The sequence below is a fragment of the Ursus americanus genome, chromosome 12 (genome assembly GCF_024610735.1).
Source record: "Ursus americanus isolate L20-20 chromosome 12, mUrsAme1.1.p, whole genome shotgun sequence".
NCBI classification, from domain to species: Eukaryota; Metazoa; Chordata; class Mammalia; order Carnivora; family Ursidae; genus Ursus; species Ursus americanus.
The window spans coordinates 3707521-3720312 of NC_142138.1; the positions used below are offsets into that span (position 1 = coordinate 3707521).

The window sequence follows — 12792 nt, forward strand, 5'->3', positions numbered from 1 at the left end:
CAAAACTCCTCTCAAAATGTTGACACATCAAGTATTCTGTGATTTTCATCAGAAGAGATATGATCATCCTGAAGAAATTATTCCCGAAGCTTTCTGACCTATTCCAATCTGGTCTGATTGCCATTTACACTGGGCGCACAGGTGTTATCCTGGAATCTCCTTTATCATCATCCTAGGGATTCTTTTTCCTATAATCCCACGTCTTTCACTTTCTTAGGTAATGCCAGGGTTTTCGTGTTATAAATCCTCTAGCAGCTTTTTGAAAACAGATGCTTGGAAAGCAAATGTCTATCAAATGCTTATTCTACTCTCACACTTGATTGATAGTTTGACTACATACAGATTTAAGAATTTTGAAAGCTGTCCACCATTGTTTTATAATTTCTAGTGCTGCTGTTGAAAGTTCAAGACTCTTTTAATTCCTGTATGTATGATATCTCCCCTCCCATCTGGAAGCTTGTTGGATCTTCTCTTCGACATTAATGTTATAACAATAAAATGATCTAACATTTCACAATGACAACCTTGGTATGTTTCTTTTCATGTATTCTGCTGGGCACCGTTTCCTTTCAGTCTAGAAACCCAGCTCCTTTCATTTTGAGGAATGTTTTTTATATTTCTTCATTGATGCTATCTTCTCCCTTCATTTTCTCTGTTCTCTTTTTCTGAAACTCCTAATATTCAAATATTGGACCTCCTAGGCTGCTCCTTTAATTTTCTTATTATTTCTTTATTTTCCATCAATTTGTTGTTTTATTCTGCTTTGTGAGACATTTTTCAAATTTTTTTTCAAAATTTTCAACTTTTCTATTGAGTTTTTCATTTTTACCATTAGCACTTTCTTGTTTTCTAAATGTTCCCCTTAAAATTTTTTTTTAGTATACTTGACCACAATGTAGTGACTCAACATCTCTATACCTTATGCTATCCTCACCACAAGTATAGCTACCTTGTGTCATCAAAGAATGTTATTACAGTATCACTGACTATATATTTCCTAAGCTGTGCCCTTTATTCCCACGATTTATTCATTCCATAACTGGAAGCCTATACCTCCCACTCCCCTTTACCCATTTTGCTCATCCCCTCACTCTCCTTCCTTCTGACAACCATCAGTTTGTTCTCTGAATTTATAGGTCTGATTCTGCTTTGTTTTTTATTCATTTGTTTCATTTTTTAGATTCCACATGTAAGCAAAATATACGGCATTTGTCTTTCTCAGTCTGACTTATTTCACTTAGCATAATACCCTCTAGGTCCATTCATGTTGTTGCAAATGGCAAGATCCACCCTTTTTAATGGATGCATAGTATTCCCCTCTCTCTCTCTCTCTCTCTCTCTCTCTCTCTCTGTGTGTGTGTGTGTGTGTGTGTGTGTGTATACACCTACGTACCACAACTTCTTTATCCATTCATCTACTGACGGACACCTAGGTTTCTTCTGTATCTTGGCTATTGTAAATAATGCTGCAACAAACGTAGGGGTGCAGATACCTTTTCAAATTAGTGTTCTCATTTTCTTTGGATAAATACCCAATAGTGGAATTATTGAATCACATGGCATTTCTATTTTTAATTTTTGAGGAACCTCCATCTTGTTTTCCATGGTGGCTGTACCAATTCATATCCCTATCAACAGTGCATGAGGGTTCCTTTTTCTCCACACCCTCACCAACACTTGTTGTTTCTTGTCTTTTTGATTTTAGCCATTCTGCCAGGTGTAAGGTGATAGCTAATGGTGGGGTTTTGTTTTTAAAAGATTTTATTTATTTATTTGACAGAGAGAGAGAGAGAGAGACAGCCAGCGAGAGAGGGAACACAAGCAGGGGGGAGTGGGAGAGGAAGCAGGCTCCCAGGGGAGCAGGGAATCTGATATGGGGCTCGATCCCAGGACCCTGGGATCACGCCCTGAGCCTAAGGCAGACACTTAACGACTTAACGACTGAGCCCCGCAGGCACCCTGGTTTTTAAAAGATTTTATTTATTTATTTGGGAGAGGGACAGATAGAGCATGAGTGGGAGGAGGGGCAGATGGAGAGGGAGAGAGACAAGCAGACTCCCCACTGAGTGGGGAGCCTGACACAGGGCTCGATCCCAGGACCCTGAGATTAAGACCTGAGCTGAAGTCAATTGCTTAACCAACTGAGCCAACTGGGCGCCTGCTCATTGTGGTTCTGATTTGCATTTCCCTGATGATGAGTGATGTTGAGCGTCTCTTTATGTGTCTGCTGGCCCTCTGTATGTTTTCTTTGGAAAAATGTTTACTCAGGTCCTCCACCCATTTTTAAGTCAGATTTTTTTTTTTTTGGTGTTGTCTTTTTTTTAAGATTTATTTGAGAGAGAAAGAGCACATGAGCACATACACGTATTGGGGGAAGGGCAGAGGGAGAGAATCTCAAACAGACTCCCTCCTGAGCACAGAGCCTGATGTGGGGCTTGATCCCATGAACCATGAGATCATGACCTGAGCCGAAACAGAGTTGCATGCTTAACAAACTGAGCCACCCAGGTACTCCATGTAAATTCTTTATATATATTTTGGATATTAACCTCTTATTGGATATATTGTTTGCAAGTATCTTCTCCCATTTAGTGGGCTGCCTTTATGTTTGTTGATGGTTTCCTTCATTGGGCAAAAGCTTTTTATTTTAATGTAGTTCCAATAGTTTATTTTTGTTTTTGTTTTCCTTGCCTTAGGAGACATATATAGAAAAATGGTGTTATGGTCAATGTCAGGGAATTACCTGTGTTTTCTTCTAGGAATTTTATGTTTTCAGGTCTCATGTTTAGTCTTTAATCCATTTTGAGCTTATTTTTGTGTATGATGTTAGAAAGTGGTCCAGTTTCATTATTTTGTATGTAGCTGTCCAGTTTCCTCAGCACCATTTACTGAAGAGACTGCCTTTTCTGTATTGTATATTCTTGGCTCCTTGTCATAAGTTAACTGACCATATAAACTATGGGTTTACTTCTGGGTTCTCTATTCTGTTCCACTGATCTACATGTCTATTTTTGTGCCACTAAATGCTCCCTTTTTAATACAGTATTCTATTTTTGGGTTCATGAATGCAGTATTCTCTCATCTCTCAACGAGGGCAAGGATTTTGGTGTTTTATGTGCTGCTGTATTCCTAGCTCCTAGGATAGTGGTATTCAGATGCTCAAATATTAACAAATCTTTCTGGGTAATGTTACCTTTTTCGAAGTCTTCTTCTCTCTGAACAATTTCTGTTGGCTTTTCTGCTAACTTGTTGGTTTTTTTTCTGTTTGTTTGTTCTGGTATCTAGATCTTGCAATCCCTGTTCCTTTTTTATCTAGATTTAAGAGTGGCACAATAAATATCTCATTGTGAGCACCCAACATGTGGTGAGCATTGTCAACTTCGAAATTCAATGTAGGATGACCCAAGAAGTGGGTTTTCCGGTGGGAATTCCCCGATGTCTGTATCTTTAGGTCTCCTCTTGGACTGTCTTTTACCACAGAGAAGAATCCTCTAATGTCCTTGCTTGACACGTGCAAGCCTGGCTGCTAGAATATAGAAGCTAAGTGGGAGACAGAAGCTGAAGACCTCAGAACATACATTCACTTAATCCTCAGTTTTTGTATGGTACCTATATCCTCATTTATGCCTAGTGCCTCAATCCAGAGATCTTCTATTTTACCCTCTTCTGAGAATAAATCTCCAGTCTCTTGCTAGCGTTATGAGGTTTGGGGGGAGGAAATCTGAGGATCTATCTGCAGTTTGGACAAATTTTCAAGTAATCCAGTTTTTAGCTTCACTTGTGGATATAGGTAGGTGGTGCTGCTGAATCTGGACCCTTCAGAGTTCTGTAGAGTAAATCAGTTTGCAGTTCAGCTTATCCCACTGTTGGCTTAGCGTTCAGCTTTCTCAGGTATGTTCAATTGCCGTGCTTTCCTGCTTCCAAACCTTTGTTGCTGCTCTTTCTTTTTTATCTTCTTTAGTCTTCTGGATTTACCCCTCTCTAAAATCCCCATATTGCTATTTTAGTAGGGTTTCAGAAATCATCATATATACTCAGCCCTTCTATCTTTATATTAAGATCCTTAAATAAAATTAGTTTACCGAGAAATCCTTGTATCTTCGAATATACCTTTTGGTCACATGTTTAGTTATCTTTTTCACAGACATTAATTTGAGTCATCTTTGTCTTTTTTTTCCTATTAGATTCTCTATAATCTTTAATCATTTCTTTTTTCATCAAAATCCCTAATTACTTGAAACCTTTCCTTTATGTCAATAATTTGATTTTCAGTGGTATCTGTACTGTTCTTTGCTATTTTAATTGGTCCTCAATTTATTTTCTTAGTCCTATAGTATCTTCTTTTATTTCATTTTGTTGTTTTATCACCTCATCACTGAACTTTTATTTATTAAATTCACATCCTGATGGGTTATTTTATAATTGTATAGTATAGGAAATTCTAATCATTGAATTATGTTTTCAGGATACATTCTTTGTCTTTTGTAGAACATTTTCTTGCTTTCATTTTGTTTGCTGTATGTTTGCGTAGTTGACATACTGATTCTTTTGGTCTTGTTCATGTTTGTTTTATTTGTTTTGATATGATATGATGAGTTCTTACCTCTCATCCTCCTGTATCTGAGACCAACTATTATGTCAGTGGTGGTTATATTTTTCCTTTTTATTTATATTGAAGTATAGCTGATACACAATGTTACATTAATTTCATGTGTACATTACCGTGATTTGACACCTTATGTTATGCTCACCACAAGTGCAGCTACCATCTGTCACCATGCCACACTATTATAATACCACGGACTATATTCCCTGTGGTGAACCTTTAATTCCTGTGACTTATTCATCCCATAACTGGAGGCCTGTACCTTCTACTCTCCTTTACCTCTTTTTGCCCACCCCATTTCCCTCCCCTCTTGCTACCACCGGTTTGTTCTCTTTATTTATGGGTCTGTTTCTGCTTTTTATTTTTTCTCAATTTTCTTTAAAAAAAAAAAGATTTTATGTTATTTATTTGAGAGAGAGAATGAGAGAGAGCACGAGCAACGAGGAGAGGCAGAGGGAGAGGGAGAAGCAGACTCCCCACTGAGCAGGGAGTTCGATGCAGGGCTAGATCCCAGGCCCCTGGGATCATGACCTGAGCTGAAGGCAGATGCCCAACTTACTAAGCCACCCAGGAGCCCCACTATATCTTTTTTATCCATTCATCTATTGATGGACACAGGGTGCTTCCATATCACTGTAAATAATGCTGCAATAAACATATAAATGCACGTATCTTTTCAAATTACTGTTTTTCTTTTCTTTGGGCAAATACCCAGTAGTGCTGGTTATTTTGTATTCTGTGTTTTCTATGGCTTCAGGGAATGATGTGAGTCAGAGGGATAGAAGGAACATAGGGAACACAGCTAAGGTACTGTAGAATCTGTTAACATATTTTTCTTTCCTGAGATTCTGTTAAATATTCTTGTTTCATTCCACATAATTAAGGGGTATATTCTATTCCTACAGAGGAATAGTTTCCAGCTTTATACTACTTCACCTATTCATTTTTAGGCTTGATCTTTTGTTTCTGTTAAAGAGTCAGCCTCATTGTCCATTTTCTCTGCTTCATCATTTACTGGCAAGTAGTTGTTCCCACTATTTCTCAGTCAGAAGAAGATAGAAATACAGATATGTGCTCAGTTTGCTTCTTTCCAGCTTTGGAGCTATTAGTGAGAACTTGCAGGATTTCATTAATACCTCAGTATGGCTTCTGGGGAGTGGTGATAGGGTGGAGTTGGGAGCCTGCCTCCCTCCCTCCCTCCCTTCCTCCTCCCCTCCCCCCTTCCTTCTTTGAAGGTTTTATTTATTTGAAAGAGAGAGCACAAGCAGGGGGCGGTTCAAAGGGAGAAGCAGGCTCCCTGCTGAGCAGGAAGCCCAATCTAGGACCCTGGGATCTTGACCTGAGCTGAAGGCAGATGCCTAACCGATTGAACCACCCAGCTGCCCCTTATTCTTTTCTGTTTCTCATCAGAATCTTGTTTCTTTCCATGACCACCAGTTTTTAAGCTTTATTAAATTATCCTACTTTGCCATTGTTGAAATTTCTGCCAGTTTTATTTATTAAAAAGATTTTATTTATTTATTTGTCAGAGAGAGCGAGAGCACAAGCAGGGGGAGCTGCTGGCAGAGGGAGAAGCAGGCTCCCTCCAGAGCAGGAGCTCAATGAGGAACTCGATCCCAGGACCCCGGGATCATGACCTGAGCCGAAGGCAGACACTTAACCGACTGAGCCACCCAGGCATCCCTTTCTGCCAGTTTTATATCAATTTATTTTTTCACATTTAATTAGGAACTAGTAGTAGGAAGTTTGCGATGCAATCTGAAACAACCAAATTAATCTGGAAGTGATATTATGCATGTATTTTTCAAGCGCTGTTTATTTGATTAGGAATAATAATATGGGCTCCTGGGTGGCTCAGTCGTTAAGCATCTGCCTTCAGCTCAGGGCCTGATCCTAGGGTCCTGGGATCGAGCCCCGCCTTAGGCTCCCTTCTCCTCTGGGAGCCTGCTTCTTCCTCTCCCACTCCCCCTGCTTGTGTTCCCTCTCGCTGGCTGTCTCTCTCTCTGTCAAATAAATAAATAAAATCTTAAAAAAAAAAAGAAATAATAATAATGTCTACTATTTTCTGACCACTTATTATGAAACAGGTGTTAGGCTGTTTTACATACATTTATTCCCCATGGCAGCCCTATTATTATCAAACCCATTTTTATTGCTGAGACAACAAAGGCTCTAATACAGAACTCTAATCCACTGGGGTAATGGGCTAGCTGAAGCTAGAATTTAATTTCATTTTCATTAAAATATATACTTTGAAATATGGCTCCTACCTCTGTTGTGCTAGATAGCAAAACAATAAGTAAGACACTCTTCTTTCCCAATTTACTCCTTTCACATTCGTTTCATCCAGGCTCCAAGCATGGTTTTTTTGTTTTGTTTTTTAAGTAGCAAAAATGGGTTTAATCAAGAATAACAGAGAATTGCAATCTGGGACAAGTAAGCTATGGCAAAACCACAGACAAGTCCAACCTAGGCTCCAAACAGTTTTTAAATTTTCCTATGTACTGGTATCAGACAGTAAAGCTCTGAGTATGGTGGCTTCTGATGAAAAAGTCCATGCTGGGCGAGTGCTCAGTAAATGCTGATTAAAGAAGATGTGACTGGGTTGCTTATTTGTAGCCACTAGGATGTCTACTAACAAAAAATAGAAAATCACAAGTGTTGATGAGGATGTAGAGAAACTGGAGACTTGGTGCACTGCTGGTGCAATTGTAAAACGGCACAGTCACTATTGAAAGCAGTATAGAGGTTTCACCAAAAATTAAAAATAGAACTGTCATATAATCCAGCAATCCCACTTCTGGGTATATATCCAGAAGAATTCAAAGCAGGATCTCGAAGGGATATGTGCACACCCACATTCACTGCAGCATTATTCACAATAGTTAAGAGGTGGAAGCAACCCAAATGTCTGCTGACAGATGAATAAATTTAAAAAAATGTGACATGTGCACACAATGGGATATTATGTAGCCTTAAAAAGGAAGGAAATTCTGACACATGCTACAACATGGATGAAACCTGAGGATATTACACTAAGTGAAATAAGCCAGTCAACAAAAGACAAATACTGCATAATTCCACTTATCTGAGGTATCTAAAGTAGCCAAATTCATAGAAACAGAAAGTCAAATGGTGATCCCCTGGAGCTGGGGACAGGAAAAAGAGAAGAGCTATTATTTAACAGATGCAGAACTTCAGATTTGCAAGATGAAAAAGTTCTGGAGATCTGTTTCACAATAATGTGGATATGTTTAACACTAGGAAACTGCACACTTAAAAGTGGTTAAGATGGTAAATTTTAAGTTGTGTGCTTACCACCATTGAAAGAAAGAAAAGGAAGTTCTATAACACTGTTAAAAAGACAATCCTGTTCCCTCTTCTCCCCACAGAGGTTTTGCCCTACTGCAATGCAGGATTTGACTCTGCCTTGGCATGTAGAAAAGACACGGAAAAGCTAAACTTGTGCGGTGAAGAAAAGCCTTCATCCCCTCTCATGGGAAAACAGTCACATACTTTTGTCAATTTCACACAGTATAATCTAGTTTTCATTCCCCCTTTCCCATCTACTGGGTGGTTTTATTTTGTTTTAAGACAAGGAGAATTGCCAAAAAGAAAAACCCTAGGGCTTACTTCTGCAGGATGGATCCCTTAATGACCAGCTCTTCATCCAAGTCCGCTTCATTAGCCATGAAGAGCAGCCTCTTTCCTGTGCTGTCCACTCCAATGAAGTCACGCTGCTCCACTGAATCATACAAAAGAAGGAAAATCAAACACAGCCACTTGCCCCTGCCTGTATGACTAAGTCAGGGGGACAGAGCACCTGCTCACAATTCTCTTGGAACTAAATACAGGATTGTCATATAGCAAATACCACAATGTTTAAAACATGGGTAGTCAAAATGCTTTCGGGTTGTTCTAAAGGATATTATTAGGTTAACTGGTGAAGTCTGAATAAGATCTACAAATTAAAGTATTGTAGCAGTGTAATTTCCTGTTTTAACAGACTGTCCTTTTTTGGGTGGCAGTGAGGGGTGGGGGGCAGGATACACACTGACGTATTTAAAGGCAAAGGGAATCATATCTGCAACTTATTCTCAAATAGCTGAGAAAAATAATAATAGTATATGTAATATATTGTATATACATATTATATATTGAAATTATAGCATAAGGAGAGAGAATGATAGAACAAATGTTAAATTTCAGGGAATCTGGATATATAAGTTCTCTACTAGTCCTGTAATCATTCTATAAATGTGAAATGATCTCAAAAACTAAGAGTTAAGGAAGTGGTTTATATGTTATTTAGTTTGACTGTGGTAATCATTTCACAATCATGTCTACATATATCAAATCATTGTACACTTTAAATATATATAATTTTTATTTGTCAAAAATAAATAAATAAAAATTAACACTAAAAAGCCAAATAAGTGGATGATCCATAAACTCATTACACGGCACAGAAGGAAAGTATAAAAAGGAATCCTTTCTCTGAAAATAATACCATAGGTCTACTCACTGTGGAAATGGGAATAACATTATTTAAGGACATGCACATTAATCAGCAGTAACTATATGTCTATTATGCATTAGATTTTATGCTGTGTATGAGCATTGAAAGAAAATAAGGTGTGGTGCATATTTACTAATGTGGAGAGTTCTCTGGTAGACGGTGATGTTACAGGCTGTCATATTATTGCTGTTTTCTGTGTTATATTTCTTTCTGCCAACCAGATTATAAATTCTTCAAAGGCAGGCTTATGATTCCTTTATATCTCCTGTAACATCTAGTACAGTGTCAGCCACTTTAATAAAAGCTGCTATTAACATCTGCACAGTATCTATCTATAGCTTGCAAAAGGATTTTCACATAGAGGCAGCACAGCACCATGATAAAGAACAGAGCCTCTGAGGCTTAACCACATGGGAATAAATCCCACTTACTAGCTGTATGTCTTTGAGGAAGATACTTTTCCATTCCTCAGTTTCATCAGCAAAATGGGTATCATAATAGTGCCCACCTCACAGGCTTATTATGAGGACTAAATCAGTTAATATTTGTAAAGCTCTTGTAACCGTATAAGACCTTAACTCAAACATTAAATAAAATGTTTATGTTTAAAAAAATTAAACAAAATACATGCTCTCATTTGATCCTCACAACAATCAAATAAAGCAAGGATTTAATACCTCTTTGAAAAAGAGAAAAAAAAGTTGAGCTTCAGAAAAAGAATATTTCTTTTTTCTTCCTTTCTTTTTTTAAGCAGGCTCCACGCCCAGTGTGGAGCCCAACGCAGGGCTTGAACTCATGACCCTGAGATCAAGACCTGAGCTGAGATCAAGAGCCCCACACTTAACCAACTGAGCCACCCAGGAGCCCCTAGAAAAATAGTATTTCTGAAGCTGAATTTGTCTGCCTCCTACTGACAGACAACAGCTACTACACAGCTGAACATGCTTCATTGTTGGCTGCCTATATACCTAGGCTCAAATGTATTTCTCAAGTGTATAATGTGTTTAGCCCAGGTGCTTGAAAGCATTCTTTCCTTTAGATGGTTTCTGGTCATCTATTCATATGCAGTGTCTGAATCTAAATAGGGAAAAATTATCATAAAAAGTTATATGTTGGGGCTCATGGCTGGCTCAGTCAGAAGAGTAGGTGACTCTTGATCTCATGGTCATGAATTTGAGCCCCACACTAGGTGTAGAGATTACTTAAATAAATAAACTTAAAAAAAAACTTATATATATATATTTTTAATAACCGAAATTAGTGAACTCCAAAGAAGGAAGGGTAAATAATGCCAATCTGAAGGTAAGTTTTACAGGAAATTTCAGTTGAAGCATATTTTGCAGAGAATTTCAAATGCCACACAGTAGATATGACATATATCAATTCATCCATTACAAGGAAACTTGAGAATATAATAGTCTGCAACAGTCTGATTATGAGCCAGTATTTTAAAAAGAAACACAGAGATGTTATTTTTGGATATAATTTGGAGTGCTTACTCTATCCAAGTCCTTCAGCCCACAAAACCTTGAATTACTGAATGTCCTGGGAGCAGTGATTTCCAAGTCCATGTTTCAGCTATGTGCTCTTTACTCACATTCCTCACTCTCAGGGTCCCCTCCTTGTATTTGCTTCCTTGTAGCTACCATAGTAACTGGGACCTCAGAACATGCTACAAATTATAAGAACTTGGGGAAGATTTCTTTCTGTTCTAACAAAGTAAATTTTACTTTGGGAGCAGAGCAGGTAACATCAGAATGTCTATCCTAAGAAGACTACACAAATGAGATTAAGAAAATAGTTAAAACTATGAATTTCCATTAAAAAAAATTCTGTCAACTACTCATATTTTTTTTCTCATTGATTTTTACTAGTCTGACCAACTCTTCTGTCTCCTCTGTAGTCATTTACTTATCCATTCATTCACTCATTCATTCAGCTAATAAATATACTTGTGCACCTCCCCTATGACAGGCATTATGTTTATAGTAGGGAATTCCAACTCATTTTATAAGGTTAGCACAATCCTGATGCCAAGACCAGACAAAAATATTATAAGAAAGGAAAATTACAGGCATATTCACTTATATATTATATAAGTACAAGGATCCTAAATAAAATATTAGCAAATCAAAACCAAAAATGTATATAGTTGGGGCGCCTGGGTGGCTCAGTCGTTAAGCATCTGCCTTCGACTCAGGGCGTGATCCCAGGTTCTTGGGATCGAGCCCCATGTCGGGCTCCTCCACTGGGAGCCTGCTTCTTCCTCTCCCACTCCCCCTGCTGGTGATCCCTCTCTCACTGGCTGTCTCTTTCTGTCAAATAAATAAATAAAATCTTTAAAAAAAAAATGTATATAGTAGCCCTTTTGTCTCGTTGCAGCTGAGAGAGCAACATGGGTCCCCAGCAGCTCTACTGGAGCCATCTGAGGAAATCTGGTCAGGGTTCTTTTCTTGCCATGGCTGCTCAAACCAGCATGGTCTGATCCTGAAATTCGGCCTCAATACGTGCTGTCAGCGTTTCTGTCAGTACGCAAAGGATATAGGCTTCATTAAGTTGGATTAAGTGAACTTCCTTGGATGGGTCATCCAAGATACCTCCCTTAATGCCAACTCATTGTACATAAAATAAAAATACTTCAAATTATGGGAAAAAATGTATGTAGTAGATTTAAGAGTTACAAATTTGTTGTTCTTCTTCCCTTCAAGAGGTAAGGTCTAGAATGTAAAATGGTATAGCTACTATATAAGATAATATGGCGGTTCCTCAAAAAATTAAAAATAGAATTACCATATGATTCAGCAATTCTACTTCTGGGTATACCACCCCAAAGAATTGGAGGCAGGGTTTCACAGAGACATGTGCTATTCACAATAGCTAAAATGTGAAAGCACCCCAAGTTTCCACTGATGGAGTAATGGATAAGCAAAATGTAATATATACATACAAGAAAATATTATTCAGCCTTAAAAATGAAGGGATTCTGCAATATGATAAACGTGGATGAACCTTGAGGACATTATACAATGTGAAATAAGCCAGTGACAAAAAGACAAATACAGTATGATTCCATTTATATATGGTACTTAAAGTAGTCAAAATCATAGAGACAGAAAGTATAATGGTTTCTGGGGGCTGGGAGGGGGGAAATGGGGAGTTATTATTTAATGAATATAGAGTTCCAGTTTCACAAGATGAAAAGAGTTATGGAGAAGGATGGTGGTGATGGTTGCATAACATTATAAATGTATTTAACACCGCTGAACTGTATACTTAAAAAAAGATGGTAAATTTTACTTGTATTTGATCACCATAAAAAAATTGAAGGAAAAAAAAGTGCTTATCGGAGGAAAAAAAAAAGAGGTAAGGTCTAGTTCCCCATCCTTTATATCCAGGCTGGCCTAGCAACTAGCTTTTAAGAATGCAATGAAAGTGATACAGTCTGAGTTCCAAGCTTAGCTTCAAGAGACCTTGTTTGTAGCTTCTTCTCTTATTCTTTTAGACCCTGCTGCTGTCATGTGAACAAGCTTGGGCCTCCAGTATGGTAACAGACTAGACGGAAAGAGAAACACAACTATCACAGCTGAGGCCCTAGACATATTAGTGAGCCCAACTGTAGTAGGCAGTCTCTAAGAATGCTAATTGCCTCTTGGTATTCACACCCTTC

General features: G+C 38.1%; 1 protein-coding gene and 1 pseudogene across 3 annotated transcripts in view; one reads left to right on the top strand and one right to left on the bottom strand.

Moving 5' to 3' along the window:
* Nucleotides 1-12792, bottom strand: part of EIF2B3 (eukaryotic translation initiation factor 2B subunit gamma) — a 116604-nt gene that overhangs the window by 61138 nt on the left and 42674 nt on the right. For all 3 annotated transcript variants that reach the window (XM_087865833.1, XM_045799700.2, XM_045799701.2), the window contains exon 5: nucleotides 8240-8351. In XM_087865833.1, coding sequence (XP_087721959.1) covers nucleotides 8240-8351 — 112 coding nt within the window. The remainder of the gene's footprint in view (nucleotides 1-8239; nucleotides 8352-12792) is intronic.
* Nucleotides 11521-11695, top strand: LOC123793774 (small ribosomal subunit protein uS14 pseudogene; annotated as a pseudogene).